Source organism: Polyodon spathula, chromosome 5 (assembly GCF_017654505.1).
Source record: "Polyodon spathula isolate WHYD16114869_AA chromosome 5, ASM1765450v1, whole genome shotgun sequence".
NCBI classification, from domain to species: Eukaryota; Metazoa; Chordata; class Actinopteri; order Acipenseriformes; family Polyodontidae; genus Polyodon; species Polyodon spathula.
This window is the reverse complement of record NC_054538.1, coordinates 71,151,504-71,171,482: the sequence shown is the minus strand read 5'-3', so window position 1 is coordinate 71,171,482 and position 19,979 is coordinate 71,151,504. Positions and strand designations below refer to the sequence as shown.

At 35.8% G+C, this 19,979-nt stretch overlaps 2 protein-coding genes across 3 annotated transcripts in view; both read left to right on the top strand.

Annotated features, from left to right (window-relative positions):
* Window positions 1-590: 590 nt before the first annotated feature.
* LOC121316261 (dual specificity protein kinase TTK-like) lies at window positions 591-12,863 on the top strand. The gene is made up of 22 exons (XM_041251222.1): window positions 591-697; window positions 1,349-1,483; window positions 5,144-5,366; window positions 6,293-6,399; window positions 6,553-6,696; window positions 7,016-7,103; window positions 7,199-7,277; window positions 7,375-7,466; window positions 7,678-7,786; window positions 7,966-8,077; window positions 8,368-8,543; window positions 8,666-8,790; window positions 9,059-9,200; window positions 9,391-9,483; window positions 9,884-10,041; window positions 10,255-10,406; window positions 10,500-10,624; window positions 10,780-10,854; window positions 11,120-11,296; window positions 11,418-11,514; window positions 11,653-11,741; window positions 11,987-12,863. Exons 2-22 carry the CDS (start codon window positions 1,351-1,353, stop codon window positions 12,071-12,073), a joined length of 2,583 nt encoding a protein of 860 aa, XP_041107156.1. The 5' UTR covers window positions 591-697; window positions 1,349-1,350; the 3' UTR covers window positions 12,074-12,863.
* A 2,058-nt stretch (window positions 12,864-14,921) lies between these two features.
* The window catches only part of LOC121316259 (2-oxoisovalerate dehydrogenase subunit beta, mitochondrial-like), a 107,324-nt gene continuing 102,266 nt past the window's right edge, over window positions 14,922-19,979 (top strand). For both annotated transcript variants that reach the window (XM_041251221.1, XM_041251220.1), the window contains exons 1-3: window positions 14,922-15,150; window positions 18,850-18,927; window positions 19,857-19,925. In XM_041251221.1, coding sequence (XP_041107155.1) covers window positions 14,958-15,150; window positions 18,850-18,927; window positions 19,857-19,925 — 340 coding nt within the window. In that variant the 5' untranslated portion in view covers window positions 14,922-14,957. The remainder of the gene's footprint in view (window positions 15,151-18,849; window positions 18,928-19,856; window positions 19,926-19,979) is intronic.

Here is a 19,979-nt window from a genome sequence, read left to right as displayed (position 1 = left end):
TAAGGGTTTAAGGGTACACTATTTATGCTAAAAATAAAAGTAATTAATAAATAATATATTATCCCAGCTCTGGTGCCTGTCTGTGAAATATATAGACGTTTGGGTACAGCGCTGTAGATGCCACCCTCACGTGACTGACAATGTTCAAATATCAACTGCCAAGTTAAATTAAAAGTTAAACTGACAAACAGCTAATTTACGAATGAATTAAAGAACTGAAAAATTAATAGATTTTTTAAAAAATATATCAATTACTATGTACATTTACGAATCAATTTAACAATTGACAAATTAAATTACAAATTGATTTATGAATTAACAAATACATGTATGAATTGACAAATTAATTCATTTATGAATGAACAATTACACTTCGACCCGTTTTAATGCTAATTCTGTTTATCTCCACAAAAGCAATTTAGCAGTGTACGCATTTAACACTACAGTATGTGACACGTTCCCTTGTGATTGGTCATCCGTAGTCATCAAACTAAAGGAGAAAGAGAGGTGGAGCCTGCGTTTATCACGATTTCTATTGGAAGAAACAAATCAACCAATGAGCTGGCTAGCAGAGCGGAAGTGGCGAAATTTGAAATTGTTGAGGAATAAACAGACGTGGGAGAGTTTTCTGTCCTGTTTATCGTTTATACATGCTGTTGTATTATTAGTTAAGTAAAAACAAATCCGTCAATCGACAGTAAGTATGTTTCTTTGAATATATTTTGACATCAGATTATACTATTGTCTGTTTAACTTGTGATTAAAGACTGAAGCGTTCATTTAATCTCGGCCATACCCGGGCGTTACTAATATTATCGTTTTACTCCTCAACACACTGTCATGGTTTCTTGGTAGGAAATCTAGATTTATAGAAAGAAAAAAAAAAACACTTTTGTCAATTGAACACACATAGTATGCTTTTTTTTTTTTTGTAAATGATAAGATGACCACATGTCGGTTCTTGTTTGTTAGTTGGTTTGCTTGACACGCCCAATGCCAGCAACACACGTGAACCTTTTTTGTTCTTGAGAACAGCAAATTACTTGTAATAAAAACCGAATTTTTTCAGATCGATTTGTTATTTGATGTATGTTTATTTTTGTTGTTAGATTATCCATGACAGTTCTGAATAAGAAAAAAATAATGAATTTTTATGAATGACAATACTGTAGCGTGCAATCATGAGTTGTTTTCTTATATAGATAGAGAGAGACTACTGTTTCCAACTGAAGAGACTAAAAAATAGGAAAAAAATTACTTAGTTTCACAGCTAGGGTCAAATCTAGCTGTCTGTGTTTGTATTACTTAGAAATATATCCCTCTCACCGTATATTTTCTTAATTTTTAGAAATGGATGATCAAGTCACTGACAGACAGATGCAATTTGCCCTGATTTCTCAAAAACTTAAGAACATTAAAATACGATTCCTGAATGAAGATAATACTACTGGTGAATTGAATCTGACGAAAAGTTCTGCCTCCGGTAAGTTCTGTATTCTACTTAAGCCAGGTAAAACCCTATTTGGTTTTAAGAATAACATTTAAATAATTCTACTTGGACACAGTCCTATCCTACCCATTGCCACGTTTTGAACAAAAAATTGTCAAGGGTCAGAGCACTATACCTTTTTCTGTACCCACTTTACAATAGTAGTAACTAAGACCTAGATCAAACTGGTTCTGTTCATTCACTATAGATACATTTCAGTTTTTTACTTTTGCTTGTGTGTAGTATAACCAACTGTTTTCTGTTTGCAGTGGGTACACTTAACTCGCACTCATATAAAATACTGGCAATTTTTTGTTGTTAAGATTTAATAGGTAATTAAAGTGAGAAATGCAGATTATAAAATTATTTATGAAATGTAGGTTGAAATGTTACTGCGTATTGCCTTGGAGTTCAGGTGGCGAACGCCGGATGTAGTGTCCACTAGAGGCTACTAGGGGTGCGAAACGAACAGTGTTGAAATAATAGTAACTTAGTAGTGATAGTTAGGAGCACAGTTGCCAAGTTCGCTTATAATAAGCTTTAGTTTTGAGAGTCGAGGGTTGCGTGGTTGACTGGTGTCAATGTATATGCATGTCATTAGAAGTTTAGAATCCTCCTATCCACACCAGTTCATAAGAGAAACTAGAAACACTTAAAAAAAAAAAAAAAAATGGAATTTGTATTCTCCCCTTACTCTGAAATGGGCTGGGCTTGTTGAAAGGCAGTGCTGCTTTTTTCACTTGAGAGAATAATAATTATAATAATAATAATAATAATAATAATAATATTTATTTTTATATAGCACCTTTCATAAAGGATTATCACAAAGCACTTAACAAAGCAAGGGAAGACAAGTAAAATAGCAGTAAAACAAAAGTCATGACCTATACAGAATTGGATGCAAACTACTGACATTAAAAATCAAAAATAAAAACAACAAAGAATCTAAAAGAATGCCAATTTTAAATAAATATGTTTTAAGGCGTAGTTTAAAAACAGACAGGGACTCAAACTCGAATCTCGAGCGGGAGTGAGTTCCACAACCTTGGTGCACAGGACGAGAAAGCCCAATTCCCCCATGATCAGCATTGGCGGACTGTAGAGCGTGACCAGGAATGTAATTTGACAGTAGGTCAGTGATTATAAGGGGGAGAAATTCCCCTATTGGCCTTAAGTCAACAATACAATTTTATTATCTGTACAGAATTTGACCGGCAACCAGTGTAGAGATTTTAATACAGGGGTTATATGTTCACTGGAGCAAGACCTGGTTAACACCATAGCTGCTGGATTCTGGACATGCTGGAGTTTTTGGACCGTATTCTTTGACACCCCAGCAAGTGGGGCATTGCAATAATCAAGTCTGGAGGAAACAAAAGCATGTACAAATTTTTCTGCACCAGACATTGACAAGATAGGGCGCAGTCGAGCAATGTTCTGAAGATGAAAAAAAAAAAAAGACAACCTGGTAATATTCCGAACGTGCGGCTTAAAAGTTAGACTAGGGTCAAACCCTCCCCCAAGTTTTTCATTTTAAAACAAAACTCAGTACCCCATCTAGCCAAGTTTTGACAACTGGATTTACGCAGTTGATATGAAGTATCTAATAACATAAGTTCAGTCTTGTCACTGTTTAACTGCAGAAATTTGTGTTGCATCCAGAGCTTGATGTCAGCAATACAATTTGTGAGCACAGAAATAGCCAAGTCAGTGTCAGGTGTGGTTTGCAGATAAATCTGGGTATCCTCAGCATAAATGTGAAAATTTACACCGTGACTTTGGAAAATATGACCTATCGGAAGCATATATGCTGAATAGGAGAGGTCCCAATATGAAGCCCCGAGGAATACCAGCAGAAACGAACCAAGCAATAGACCTGAAACTGCCCAAAGAGACAAAATGCTTTCTCTCCTGGAGGTAAGAATTAATCCAGCTTAGGGCTGTACCAGATATGTCTAGCATGTTCTTCAGCCAGGCAAGGAGAATATTATGGGTCACACTGTCAAAAGCAGCACTAAGGTCCAGTAAGACCAAACTAGAGGGGGCCCCAGAATCAGAAGCCATCAGCAAATCATTTACAACCTTCACCAGGGCTGTTTTAGTGCTGTGCAGCTGTCTAAAACCTGACTGGAGTGGTTCATAAAGGTTATTTAACATGAGATGATTGTTTAATTTTTGTGCCACAACATGTTCAAGAACTTTGGACAGGGAAGAGAGGTTTGAAAGAGGCCTATAACTGCTCAGGTTATCAGTGGCAAGGAGTTCAAGGAGTCATTAACGATGTTAGTCACAAATGGACCGAGAGTCTGAAAACAAGAATGAACAAGGAAAGTAGGAATGGGGTCTAACAGGCAAGTAGTGGGCTTCATTTTATAAACCAATTCAGTAAGCCTACTGGGGGTTACGAGTGAAATAAACCAGTGGAATTCAGGTAAATACATGTTGGTGATAAAATAAAATAGGTTGTACAAGGGCTTGGAATTTACCTCTGATATTGCTGATTTTAGCAATAAAATATTACAGAATCATTACATATGCCTTGAAGCAGATAATGCAGAAGAGATGCTCTGCTCTAGCACTCTGTTTATTGTAGAAAACAAGAGTCTTGGATTGTCATGACCATTCTCAATAAGATTACAGAAGTATGTTGATATAGCCGAAGAGATAGCACCCCTATACTCCAGCAGCTGTTGTTTCCAGGCCTGCACATACAGTTTGCCCGGAGTCCCTCCACTTACACTCAAGTTTACGGCAAGCAGCCTTCACATAGTGCAGCTGATCTGTATAACAGGGTGAGCAGTAAATATAGGACACAGTTTTTTCAGGGGCAGTATTATTGAGAATGATAGACAGGTTGTTATTGTAAAGTTGAACCATGTCTTTCAAAGCCACCCTTAACCCTGTAATCTCCTCAGTAACCACTAGGGTGACACCAGGGAGTGTGGTCAATAGATCTCAAATGGCAAAGTCATTAATCTTTTGAGATTTGGTGAAGAATAAGGTATTTCCAGGTCAAATCAGAGATGCCTAAAACATGGATCAGCAGGTCTGACACTGCAACACTTCTAACAGTTACTAAGTCTAGAATATGGCCCCTATTGTGTGGGGGGCATTTAGTAGTAGATAAAGGCAAAAACAGTCCAGGAGTGCTAAGAATTCAGTCACCAGAGCAGATTTTGGGGAATCAATGCGTATATTAAAATCTCCTATAATTAAGATCGCGTGAGACTTGGCAGCAGTGGTTAGGAGTAGGGGTTAGATTTAGGGGTTAAGTTTAATAGTTAGGTGTAATTCGCATATCACGTGGCGCACACTTAATTTGCCCATGGACAAATAAATTGTAAGGTGAATGATGGAGTAACATGACGCTTTGTTAAATATGTGTTGCCAAAGATATCCCGTTTTCAGGATAGTTGTTTTTGTTTGGGTGCTTAGATAAGCTGTGCAAGCGCAACGAGAGAAGTTGTATGTATTATAATGGCACAGCTGTATTTTGTTTTACTGTTTTTGTAAATGAGTTTAGAATTTGTATATTTTAATATTTTATATTAATATAATAAAGGTAAAGGATGAGTGTCCTTAAGTGCAAGTGTCCATACCCATGCTATTTAATGTACATGGGATTTCTCTATTTTTTTTTTTCCTCCCCTTTAGATCACACTGGAAATGTAAAGCAGCTTTTAAGTTCCAACTCCCCTGAAACATGCTTTGCATTCTTGATGAAGATGGAAGAGAGAGGGAACCCTAATACCGACTCAAATTTACTTAGAAAGCTGATTGACCTTTACAGTCAAGTGTGTGCTTCGCTGCCTATTGAAGATCATTGTAAAAATGAAAGCTATGCAAGGATATGGGTCAGGTTTGCAGAGCTGAAAGCGTAAGTATAGAGTGTACAAAAAGTTATATGGTAGAATGGCACTGTTGAATAATGGTTATGTAATGGAACACAATTTAGTGACAAAGCAGTCACCAACACCATCTCTTATGTCGTTTCCATGCACACCCAACTACAGACGACGCGAGTGTGCTTGAATTGCCCTGAATTCTTCCAGAATTAAGAGTTGATGGATAACTGAGTTGGTGAACGTTATCACGCGAGTTGGGCAGGAAATATTACTGATTTTCCACAGAAATAATTGAGAGTTAAATGGCAAGAAGTGAATTAGCTGCAGACAGTATTATTACACCAATCGGACGGTTGCATACAGTGCTCGCAGCGGCCATGTGCTCGGCAGACTGATATGCAGAACAGGTTAGTGCTGGACGAGGGAAATAATGTGTCGGATGGCAGTGATGAAGCCAGTTTGCTTGAAAACCCATTAACTAGACCGGACATTTACATCAAATGATTTAAAAAAAATCTGGAATTGATCTGATGTGATCAGAAACCCAGAGGCACTGTAAACTGCCCGCTACAGTAGTAGGATCATTCTTTGTTTTATGTTAACATACCAGATTTGAGTGGGCACTTCCCAGCTTTCTTAGCGGAAGTTGTTTTAGGCATTGTTTAGGCATGCGTGAGCAAGCGCAGTGCGCTGCAAATCACATCACTTCTGGTGTGTGGAGACCTTTTAGTGATGTAATTTCCTCCTAGCCCAAATTCGGACTTAACTCGAGCACGTACCTGGGTTATGTGGTTCATGGAAACGTTGTATAAAGTTGTTTTTTTTTTTTATACAAGGCTTAAGTATATGATTTGATGGTTAGGGAGGTTGCTTCACTTTACAAATATTAGACTAAAATAACATTTATCAATTGATCAGAAATGTCATAATCATTTTAAATGTTCCTGTTTCCTTGAAGCATTCAAGAGCCAGATGCTGCCTGTGATGACTTCTATATGGCTAGAGTGAACTGCAAGATATTTGCCTTTGTACATATTGCTCATGCACAGTATGAGTTGCTTCAAGGTATTCAACTTTTTAAAATATCATTTATACTGTAAAATGTATCAATCCTGCAATTAAAGTAAAACTATAAAAGTGGTTTTGTCAGGCGTGTCATTGAATTTATTCTGCCAATTAATACTGGTAATGACGACAAGTATATCTACTTCCTTTAAGGTAATCTAAAGAAAAGTACTTCAATTCTACAGAAGGCATGGGAGATGAATGCTAAGCCCATTGAACTTTTAGAGACGGCGATGAACAATTTAAGAACTGGAAAAACGCAGCTGCTTTCACCCGAGGATAAAGAAAATATGATTGGTTGGTCTATAGTTTTTAATGTCCAGTACCATTATTTCCACATTTTAATAAGGTTGAACTCTGGAACAAGTGTGTGAAACTAGTGTTTTCCATAACAGATACGACTGAATAATACACAAGACATTGCAGTATTTCTGTGCTGTAGCCTCACTAGCATAAATTATAAAGATAAATCAGCCAGTGTTTCAAGTTGTTCTGTATGTTAATATATGTATGGAACTGTTTTTTTCTTATCTTAATTATATAATTTAAAATTCAAAACCTACTAAATTAGTTGGAGAACTGATTGCCACTAACAATACTTTTTGTTTCTTTACAGTGCCAACATATAGCACGCAAGATTCCAAGAGCAGCAAAAACCATGATGGAACTGGAGACATACAGAGTACTTCAGCCATTTCACAAGGGTACATTCTGACCAACTTACTTAAACCTCTAGACTTATTTCAGCCGTGATCCCACCAAATAATAATAATTAAAAAAAAAAAAATGTGTTTTTTAGAATCGATCAAAAGAGCAGTTCCCCAGAAGAGATTGATGTTGGTTGGAAAGTAACACACATTAAAAATTCAAACACAAAGGTATTGCTTTAAAATTTATTAATTGTATTGATATGTTATTCTTGATATTATATGATACATTATTTACTTATTTTCTTTCCCTCTTCTGGCACCTTAGTTGGGACGAGTTCCCATGCACTCACTTATGACTCCTGATACTAGTACTTGTCTAAAGAGAGGTGACCCTTCTGGCCTCAGTAGTATGAAAAGGTAAGGAGCCCAGATTATTTTTATGTAAGTAGTTTGTGAAATATGACTAGCTTAAATATCTTTTATAGGTGAAAAAATAACATTCTTATGTAGCTTTACTATCGCACATGTGGAAACTTATAAAAGGCTCTAAAACAGAAAGCATCTGAACTTCACTTTCAGCATTGCTGTATTTATGTAACTTGATTTTTAATATAAATATGTATTTCAGACAAACCACTGGAACAAGAGCTAATCGAATATTTGTGCCTTCATTATCAAAATCAAGTCAAGTTAGCATTACTGGAGATGGGGACCCTTTTAGACTTTCAAGTCTGAAGGTATTTAAACAAAATTTAATTTATTTAACTATTGTTTAAGAACTATTGCATTCAGAAAAACATTTGTCTTGACTATTGTGTGTATGAAAAATAAGACAAAGACCTTGTTTGTGGAAATGTGTTCAGCTTTCACAAATGGGATATTGTTAAATTAAGGCACTAAATCTTGTTTTTCACAGCCTACTTCAAATGCCAGCCCTGTAAACTCAGGTGACCAAGACATGAGCACAGCTGATTCAACTATGACACTGTTGAACAAAACAGATACCAGTGTTGCGGCCAAAAGAGAAGGTAACTTACATGATCTTTACTTTAGCTTGTATAGAATTGTAAAGTTGAAAATGTATATATTGTTTAAGTACACTAACCTTTTGGCTAGTGTCTTCGTCCATGTAGTGATTTGTCATCTAAATCATTACATGGATAGTTTTAGAAGTTTTTTACCTTGATGTAAATGATTGAGGGTTAAAGTTCTGGCTGAGAACTAATCAAGTTAACCAGCTTCAAAAGTTAATATTAATATTGAGTTATGCACATTGTATTTGTCTTGTACTGTAAGTATTTATTTGTTTTCCCCCTAGAAACTCGGTCGCAAGTCCCGGCTTCTTTATCCTCAAGCCAAGTAAATGAACAAGGTGTGTCAAACCATAGTAAGATTTCTTCAAGTGTGGGGCAGCCTTGCCCTAAACCATCATATATGGAAACTTTGTCAGAATGGAAAATACCTGCACGGATATGCAGAGAAATCTCTCCTGAGGTAAGAGCAAGATTGAAAGTGTTTCTTTAAGCTTTTAACTTTATACCTTATTGCTCTATCATTCAACTTTATTAAAACAATACTTTGTGTCATTGCTACTTATTCATTAATTATAATTTCAGAATAAGCAGTCGCCTGCTGAACAACCTATTCCACAGCAAATCCGAGACAGATTACCTGAATCAAACAGAGGGATTCCAGGTTTTGTATATGAGACGCCAAACAACAAAATGTCCTGTGTTAACAGGTTAGCCAGCATATTCACTTTTTATAACTGTTTGAATGCCTTTTATTTTTTGTATGGTCTTCTGTTGTTTGCCTAATGTATTTTGTAGTTTACATTAAGTAATGCTACTTAATTCCAGTATTCATTTGAGGTAATGGTATCTCCTGCTTTGTTTCATGATGTGAAATCTTCTGAAAGTCTTACAAGTAAAAATGGTCCACTTTGATTGACCTCCTCAGCTCTTTCCTTTTTGTTTCTATTTTTGCACCTATTTATTTATTAATTACAGAAGTCCAGTGATGAAGGCACAGATTTCTACTCCATATAATGTCCGTTCAGCTTATCAACAACCTGGTCAAAATGTGTCATCCACACCATACCAACCGTCCACTTCGTTTAACCAGGGTAGCTGTTTACAGCAGTTCCCGCAGGTAATTAACTAATACATTTGTTAAACTACAGAATAAGACATTGGTTATGTTATAATTTTAGAACCAGCCACTTCATAAATGTCTTTTTTTTCTGCAAAAACAAGAAAAGTACAGCCCTAGGTAATATGTCTACAAGACATGAATTTCATATATATATACACTTTTGTTTCTTTTTTTTTTTTTTAAACAGGTACCTCCTCCTGTTCACTCCAATGACTGCATTGTGATCAAAGGAAAAACCTACTATGTATTAAAACAAATTGGCAGAGGAGGTTCAAGCAAGGTACTGTCACTTAATGTAACCTCAGATTCAGTGGGGCTGCACTGCTTCAGTTAGTCCAAAGTGTTTGAATGTCACTGCATTTTTAGTGTGAGGTTTCAGTGTGGAAAACACTGGATTGATACGGATTGATTCTTGAAAACTTTGAACCGGAGGATAGGAACAAAGGAATATTGCAAAAGGGGAATTGGTCAAAATAAGAGTGTTTTTACAAATGCATCCAGGACATGTTTTAAATGAGTTTTAAAAGAATCAATAATAATACTAAAAATAAAAATAAAATATTGGTAAGGTAACTTTTTACATTTTACTAATTAACATTTTGCTAGGTGGTTGTTTTTATAATAATGTCGTCTTTTTCTGCTTTTTTTAAACTTATTTGAGTGTATTTATTTATTAATAGGTGTTCCAAGTTTTGGACCACAAGAAGCAGTTGTTTGCTGTTAAATATGTGGATCTAGAGGATGCAGACAACCAGACCATTGAAAGTTACAAGAATGAGATTGAGCATCTGAATAGACTACAGCAACACAGTGATCAGATAATAAAGCTTTATGACTAGTAAGTAGGTAGTATTTTTTATAATGTGATGTTCAAGCTACAATACAATGGTTGTGTGTAGTTTTTCTTGCTGCGTGGGAATGAGTTTTCAACACTTGAATGAAATCCAAACAGGTACCTTAAAGGAAAAAAATGTTTTCACAGTATTTCAAGACTTAAACTGTATCTTGTTCAGTAACACCAATGTGGAATTTATTTTCTTTTTTTGTTTAGTGAAATGACTAACAGCTACATATACATGTTAATGGAGTGTGGAAATCTTGACCTAAATTCTTGGCTAAGAAGCAAAAAGACAGTGAATCCATTGGAGCGCAAGTTCTACTGGAAAAACATGTTGGAAGCAGTTCAAACCATACATCGGCATGGTAAGAGCTACTTGTCATTTTGCCATGCTAGTTCTTGATTTTAGAAGCATTTATTGTATTGCTCAATTTCATATGTTTATTTTGTTTGTTCAGGTATTATTCACAGTGACTTGAAACCTGCCAATTTCGTAATAGTGAATGCCTCTCTAAAACTTATTGACTTTGGAATTGCCAACCAAATCCAACCAGATGTAACCAGCATTGTGAAGGATTCCCAGGTAAATACTTTGTTGTACAGTAGAAACTGTTAAAGGGCTTGAAAGTGTGTTATGGGGTGAAGGGGGATAGATAACATTTGGAAACTTAATTTTGGGAAATTTTCTCCCTGTACTGGTCTGATATCTGTTTCTATAAAACTGCCTTTCAACAATAGGTTGGCACACTTAACTACATGCCTCCTGAAGCAATTAAAGACGATTCATCCTTTGGAGGAAAACACAGGTCAAAGGTAAGTTGTGGTGTTCCATGAAATATTCATCTTGAATAATGTTAGTTTTGTAACTAATTTAAATAACTCCTTTGCCATATTATTCAGTTATATGAAGAATACGTCAGACTTGTCTTTATGGTGGATACATTGGGTTAAGCTTACAACATTTTGTAAACCAAGCCTTCTCATCGTCTTATTGATATATTCATGTGAAAGTTGTTTTTATTTTTTAAAGAAAACGGTCATGGTTTCATTACAAACTAAAATGCATGTATATTTTCAGATCAGTCCGAAAAGTGATGTGTGGTCACTAGGCTGTATTTTATACTGTATGACCTATGGAAAAACTCCATTCCAACACATCACAAACCAGATTACTAAACTGCAGGCCATAATCGATCCGTCTTATGAAATTGAGTTTCCTGATATTCCAGAAAAAGACCTTCGGGATGTATTGAGGGTAAGTGATGGCATTACTTACTGCTGGGCCATGACTTCATCACACAGAGCACATAGGGGGCACAAAGAACTAAGAAACCTAATGAAGAATAACATTCCTTTTTAAATTTTATTTTGAACAGAGGTGTTTGGTTCGTAACCCTAAAGCGAGGGTTTCCATCGATGAACTCTTGGGGCATTCCTACCTGCAGATGCAGTTGCAATCGGACCCGCAGTCAGGTAAATGAATAGAAGTTAGACACTATTATTCATTATTATTTGTATAGCATACATAAAACTGTGCATCTGAAATAATGTATTTTTGTACTACAATCTTGATCAAATCTATAGTATTATTACTACTTTCCATTATTGCAGAGCAACAGATTACCTCCCAAGAACTGATGCGCATATTTAACGAGTTGGCTTCTATTAGTTCACCAAATAGCATCTCCAGAACAGCTAATGTAAGTATACACGATCCCTAAAAAATAAAACTAATAAGTTGATACTTAGGCACCCTCCCTTTTTAAATATAATTGCAGATTTAGTCTGACTGTTTTGGTTCTGTAGGGTCCTATTCAGATGCTGAATAAGGTGGTTTGTATTGTGCCTGGCTCTGTATCATCATTTAGTTTTGAAATATATGGTACATATCTTTTGAACAAGTCTGCCTTATACCTATACACCAAATGTGTCCTCTGTATTGCAGAACTTGGCAAAGATGTGCAACAGTGGCAGAAAACTTGATGTATCTGAATGCATCAAACCTTATAGTAATCCTACATGGAAGATGTGAGGTGAAGCGCCTCATTGGACTACTACTGTGTTAGTCAAGGACAACTCATTAATCAAGAAGTACACAATTTTTTTTTTTCCTGTAAATATTCATGAATACCATGTCTGACTCTAGAGGTCAGTTCACTTTGCTATCCATCCAGTAAATGTTCAGAGATGTAACTTATGTCATTTTTCTGTCATTTTTTTACAAAATCTTAAAACGTGTAATGGTGGTTACATGTTTACAAGTAGAGCATTTTTACTTCAAATACTGGGGAGGGATATTCAAAAGATTGCATACTGGAATCTCAACATGAGGACGTCTAACACATTTCCATGCATGTGAAGAGCTGTTGAAGAGCTGAACATCATTCAATGAAAAATAAGGGGAGTGATTTCCTTAAACAAGATCTTTGCAGGGTGGATCAACCTTAAATAATTGTGATGTGCCACTGTACTTGTATTTTACTGTATCTTCCAATTTGAAAATTAGGTGTGGTATGTTTCTACAAACCAGTAAATGGGGATTACCTTTTGTTTAGGTACTATACTTGCTTGCAAAATATATAATTGTGGGTAAGAGTAAAACAATGTTGCGTACACTACCTAATTATTGGGATATACAAGTAAATCATACATTGTTATTTCTTATGGCCTTGCCATGTGTAAGTTGTTGTGCTGGGTGGTCCATTATAAGTTTAAACTTGACGCTTGTTCTGCTGTATAGAATCCACTACTGAAGGTCTCTGTTGCTGTGGCTTTCATACGCAGTAGGCAGTAATAAAGGGATCTCAGCAGAGAAATGTTGGGTGTAGTCTCTCTTTAATACAAATTCCTCAGCGTTCTTTTGTTTCCCAATGCAAGCCTCTGCTGGCCAGCTCAACTGTATTCGAACATTTTACACATGTTGGGTGTAATTGTCATCCTCTCAACCAGTGGCTTAATAAAAGTGGCCATTGGATGCACACAAAGGTAGCATTATGAGGAAGAATGAATGCCACCCAAAGCATAACAACAGTGCTGACATTATCTGCAAGAGAGATGCATACGGTAGTGACAATTGCCAACAACACTTAAGGTTCATTTAGGTCTGCTGTGGACATGTACAACCCCCTGCTGTGTGCAATTAGGAAATACAGCTTTAAAATGTGTGCAGTATTAAATGCATAAAGAAATCCTTCAGGAATAGTTGAAGCATTTACAAGGACTTGGAATGGTAGCATGGATTTATTTAACTGTTCATCTACAATTACATGCAGTACTGTATATTTTCAAAAAGTGAAAAAGCACTTTTACACAATTCGCTTATTCCTGTCACATCACTATAACGCCAGTATTAATATACTTCTGCTTTATGTTTCTAGCTACATTAAGCACTGAACTGAGAAACAAAATAGCCTAAGTTATATGTTTGCCTAAGTTATATGTTGCAGCTGGAATGTAGAATAAATTTTGGATTCTCTAAGTCTGAGCCAGTCATGTTCTAGCTGTGCTAGAATAAAGCCTGAAACAAATGTTTTTGGATAACACATGCTCCAATTATATTGATACAAAAGTGATACTCAGGTTTAACAAATGGCAAATTAATATTGTAAAGTATATAGTGTAAGTGTCAGTGTTACTTTGAAATGTATAAAATGTTTATTCCCTTAACAAAACAGCTGATTTATTTCAAAATGTATTTATATATGGTAAGCATCCTACTGCAGGGTTTTGAAAGTTTAGCACCAGACAGCCAGCATTTTATGTGACAACATTTGATGTGGGGAAAACCAGTAAGGTTTTCTGATCAATTATCAGTGTTTACTGCAGAAATGATTGCCATACTATTAGCTATGGAATTGGTAAATTATGTCAGACCTGACAGAGCAATAATATTCTCAGACTCTATGGCTTCTATTTTGGCAATTGAATCAGGGGCATCTGAAGCTAGACAGGATATAATATGGCAAATTGGACATCTGTATAACACGTTGTTTTATAAAAGAATACATGTGAGTTTTATTTGGATTCCTGTACATATCTGAATAAGGGGAAATAAAAGCAGATTTACTGGCAAAAAATGCAACATAAAAGGAGAGAATAAAAATAAACATTTCATTGAGTAGGACAGGTACACACAGTATTGTCAAGAAGAAGGTTTCGATAAAATCACAAGAACAGTGCAATAGTGATTTTTTTTTTTTTTTTTTTTTTTTTTAAAGGAAGACATTGTATTAACATTTGTCCAGTGGTTGATAACAAGGTACACAAGTGTAAAAATACAATAGAGGAAATAATTTGGAGTAGAATTAGAATAGGACATTGCACCATTAATAAATTCCTTAATATAACAGGCAAGCAGGGTGGACAGTGGAGATTGTGACCAGTGCAAACAACAAAATCCATGGAATATTATTTTTTCAATTGTTCAAAATATATTCCGCAGGGAAGAAAGATGATGGGCACATTGAGATAGGAGGGATTGACAAGTAATGTATATTTAGACTTTTTTTAAAACATTAACACAACATACATCACAAAACACGCTAATCAAGGATACCGGGAGATACAACTCAATTCAAAACTCCAAAAATAAAAAAAAAATGCTGTAGAGGTAGTGGCAACAGGTATTACTTCTAATTCGGGGTATAGTACACAAACCAGACTGCGCAGGATACTAAACCATGGAAAATAAACACCAAATGTGGGACAGACATTATTTTTGGACAAAAAAAACCCACAACAATAACTGCTTTGGGCTATTTTAAAATGCATTGATATAAATAATAATTATAAATACTACTAGGAATTATTTTACCTTTCTGTGTTGAAGGCAGCGCCTTTCTAGCCGACCAATCAGAAAGCTGTCTCAGGTTTCTGCCTCCTGAGGACGTAGATTCAGCTTCCAGGTTTCAGCAACAATGGCGGCAGCGGTTAGATTTTTACTGAAAAGCGCAGCTTGTTCTAAAGCTTCTAACGTTACCAATGGCGTGCACAGCGGTTTGGGACCAGCGTCGCTTCGACTGTCACCTAAATGTGACCCACACTCGAGAACACAGACACGACATGCAGCTCACTTCACCTTCCAAGCTGACCCAACTCCTACAGAGTATGGTAAGAATCTGAGTGCAGAGCCGTCCTTGTATACTCAGAGGGCAGACATTTAAGAACACCTGCTTTAGTTTCATATGCTTATATATGGTAAGCATAATAAACAAACGTGAAAGGTACAAGGTTAATTTAAAGGCAACTATTTTAGCGAGTATGTTTTCTTATTAACACATTTTAAAAAGCAGAGATTTGCGTGACATTGAGCTATTCTTTATTGACTATTTTTGTTTTGTTTTGTTTTTTTAGTGCCATGGCTGAGTTGTATTTGACATCAGTGTTATAATGACAATCAATGCATTATATTAACACCGGTGTCCGAGACACCAGAGCAAATACGGGTAGCTAGTGTGCTAAACTTGTTTAAAAAAAATAAAATAAAAAGCCACCGGCTGTTACAAGCCCCTATCAACATACCGCGTGCTTCTGTTGTGTGTACAGCTTGGGTGACTATACTGATCTAATTAAACCCCAATGACAACACCAATGCAAGCCCTGCAATCAAAGTTGTATACATACATGTCTTTTTGCATGTTTTCATTTTGTAAGGAAAGATCCTTGTTGGACACAGACTAATTTGGTAGGGCAATTTTCATTTTGTTACGGCGAGATCCTTGTTGGACACAGACTGTATTTGGTAGTACATGTTGGAATGTTGCTTTGAGTTTCTGTCACAGTAACTGTACTACAGTCCATTTCTCCACCATTTATTGGGACAGACATCTTCCCAAACAAAGACAACTTTAAATTAATACAATTACCGGTAATGTTACATACTTTAACCTTTTAATGTATTGGTTATGTTCAGATTATGCCTTTGTTAGGACTGTCAAATGATTAAAAATCTATTAATCTTGGTTTTAATTGCATATTTAATTGATACAATTACTGCACCCATCTACTGTTTTAATTACCCATGCTGTTGTTGTTAACATCATAACCATGTTTTCATATTTCTGGGTTCTCTTTAAAGTATATTTTACTTACAATCCAGCATTGTTGTTAAATTGTTTGAACCAAATCACCACTCAGTTTACTCACCGTACTGCATTTACAATGGACAGTTTCCTTTATTCATAATACACTGACGTTCTAATTTGAACTTAATAACTTGAAATTGTCTAAATAAAACAAAACAGTCACTGAGTAACGATTATGTCCTCCAGAATTGTAAATAATACCATTTTAAAATAAATGTGGTTATTGAAATAAAACAAAGCTACAGTATTAACGGGTTTGCAGGCGGCAGCTATCCAACAAGCACTGGTTATATAGTGTACTTAGCTTGATTCATGGGTTTACAGCGATCCGGAATTTCTAGGAGTACTCTGAAACTAACGGGTTTCATTTGTTGTTGTATTATTGTTGTCTATAGCCGAAAAACTACTAGAAAGTGTATTTTGAGAAGTGGAAGCATGTTTAGCGCGCTGGTGGTATAGCCGACTAGATGCACTTCTGTGAACTCACTTTGACAGTAGATACAAGTAACCCTCTTTCTATCCAACGAACCGCCAGAAAGTTAAAATAAATAAAAAAATAAAATAAAATAAAAATAAACGTCCCATTCACAAGTGCTTCATTTTGAGTGCTTCGCTACATAATGCGGTTCTGAGACTAATTTTATATATTTAAACCATGACATTCATTAAGTCTTGGTATGCGCGAAAATAATGCTGTGGGAAATTCATTATGGTATGCTAAGAGGGACAAGACAGGAGTGCGATTAACGTGTTTTTTAAAAAAAAAAAAAAAAAAAAAAAAAAAAAATGATGCATTAATCGCAGAAGTTAATTGCGATTGACAGCCCTAGTTTTTATCCATGCAATACTTCAAAGTATATTATGAATGAGAATCTGCTATTACAATATTCAGATACACGTAGCCATAGTAATGATTATGCAGTACTTCTATTGATGCATTTAAGTCTAAGTGTGTTTAAAGTGGTAAATGTTTTTTAGTTGCACAAATACAAACTTCACTCAGTAGCCCTTAACAGCATTTATTTGCCTGAATTTTTAAAATACCATATTGAGTGATAAGTGAATAACATTTGAATTAATTCCTGTTGTGTTGTAATTATTTTAATACGTTAGCTAAAACATTTTTTTTTTGTATTTATTTATATGTTTAAGAGAAGTGAAATACGAATGTGTGTGCCTGATATTCAAGCAACAACCTTGGGTAAAATCTCTGAAGATAAAACGATAAGACAGCAAAGCACTATGTAGTAAATTAAGCGAATCCTAATGATGATGATGGGGGGAGTTAAGCAAAATGCTACAAACAAAACACGTCCCTGATTCAAGGTTTAATCATTTCGAACTTCAATACCTTGCAACACATGTTAACGAATAAACCCAAACAGTTATCTCGCCTAACATTATGTAATTTACTGTGGGTTAAAAAATGCATGCATGGTCTGCTATGGAAGATCAATAAGTATAATAAACTACATATTTTACTAGATTTAAGAAGTGTAATTTAAACCATTATTATCATGAATACAATTTTTAAATGAACAATGTTTTTGAGCAAATATATGTGAATAATATAATGTTATTAATTTAGTTTGTAAACTTATAGTCCTTTCCCCGCTTTCATATGTGTTATTGTAATCCTTATAACTTTTGAAGTTTGTTCTAATCATTTAGTGACAGTTTGTCATATTAAGAAATCACATTTTCAGTACATTCGGGGTACTTTGTGTCTGAGTTGCAGGTACACCAGGCACATCTTTTTACCATTTTATAGATACAATCAACGATTTAATTGATAGTCTGACTGGTGTCTCAGTGTATTTCTATGGCAAGTCATCGTTTGTTTGTCGGACCACGGAACACATGTTCTTTGAGCTAGCGCTGTGATTGGTTGAGTGACGTCACCACTGTAAGGTCAGTTATGTTTGCTTCCCCACAATGAGTTTTTTAAAAACCCAAGTACTTTTTTCTTGGCAGGCTTACACAGGTTCTGTACCACCCATTTTGTATTTGGATCCTACATTTTTGTGACCGGCGTTTAACACTTTTAATTTGTTAACATTAAATATAATTTTCCACATTTCTGCCCCGTTCTTTATATGGTTTAAATCCTTTAGGATTTCCTGGGTGACTGGAAGCATGTTAGCCACTCCCTCAAGCTTTGTATCTTTGCATTGTAAGCTTGCTAATTCTCCCTCCATCCAAGTCACTGATGTAGTTTAACATCATGGGTTAAAGCACCTACAGTAAGGCACCCAACTGAGTACATGGCCCGAACTATGGGCTTCTCCTCTTACAAGTACTCTACGCTTCTGTAACAGGGAGGAGGCTGGGCGTGAACCAACGGGACCCAGTGCGCCACTTGTCTCTCACCGACGGGATAGAATCTGTAATGACAGTTTCACACAATACTGCCCTTTGCACGTCTTCTGTTTTTATGTATGTAGTGATTGCTTAGGTTCTTTTCAAGGACAACAGGAGGAGGTATATTTTCTGATTTTACATTTGAGCATTTTGCCATTGCAAAACAAAATACTGGCCAATGTCATCTGCTAACCAAATGGCAGTCATCACTAGTAACAGTTATGCTAATCAAAATTTGGCCCCATTTTTTTTTTTTTTTAACTTAAGTTTAACCCAGTACGCTTTCTTCAGCATTTGGATTTTTAGAGGCTATAGTGAAATGTGCTCTAACAAATTTGTATTATTATTTATTTTGTACTTCTAGGCCAAACCCAGAAAATGAATCTGTTCCAGTCTATAACAAGTGCCTTGGATAACACTCTATCTAAGGACCCGACTGCAGGTAAGGTATTGAAAACATGCAGACCTCTTCCACTGCACACCAATCAGCACATACTTAGCTTTGAAACAATGCAAGCCTAAAACCATCTCCAAGCGTTTTTATTAAACACGGTCTTTATTCTGTGCCAGCTGAGAACTCAAGCAGAGCCGCCATTTAGTTGCTGTGCACCAAGATTGTGTAACTCCGTTCTTATTGTAGGGATGCACTCTCCTAAAGAGCTCAAACTGTTAAATAAAACTGTTCAAAAACCATGCAAATGTAACTTCTTCTACATACCTTGCACTTTAGGTTAATATTAGTACTCTGGAGTCCACTGATACTCTTTCAAAGTAGTAGGGCTAGGTACAGTGCACTAGAAGGTTATACATTTCAGAAACAACTAATGAATAATGTTACCTACCAGAATTAATCCACTCGATTACCAGGTTGCTGTTCTTAACCGGATTATGATAAGCTCTTGTATAGTAAGATGTGCTGCTTCCAGTACTCTGTGCAAAGTAATCAATTAAAGTGCATTTAGCTAACAAAATACTCCAGTAAATTTGACACAATTTGTATTACGATCATTTTGTAGGTCTCAGATTTTCCTATATAACAAGTCATGGCAAACGTTTATTTGTTTTTGAGTCCTCTGCATTCTTTTTCAAGAGGTCTCATGGAGGAACGTAGTAAGTAATTGGAAAGGCAGGGATTAGTTGCTGAGAAGGAGAGCCTAAGCATGGCTTCTGGGAGTTTGAGTATTTGCTGCTCAGTAACAGATCGCACCCTTTCCAGTCACGATGAGTTGATAGTTTGTTAACCTGGAGTAGTGTCATTTAAAAAGTCATACATTTTTAAACATAATTGGTTCAACATTGCATACTTAAAGATTGTTCTAATGTGATATTACAGAGTTTGATGTTATTGTGGTCCTGTTTCTGTTTTTCAAGTCATCTTTGGAGAAGATGTTGCCTTTGGTGGTGTCTTCAGGTGCACCGTTGGTCTGAGAGATAAATATGGTAGGTTTTTTTTATATGTAATTTACACACACACACACACACACACACAGCGGC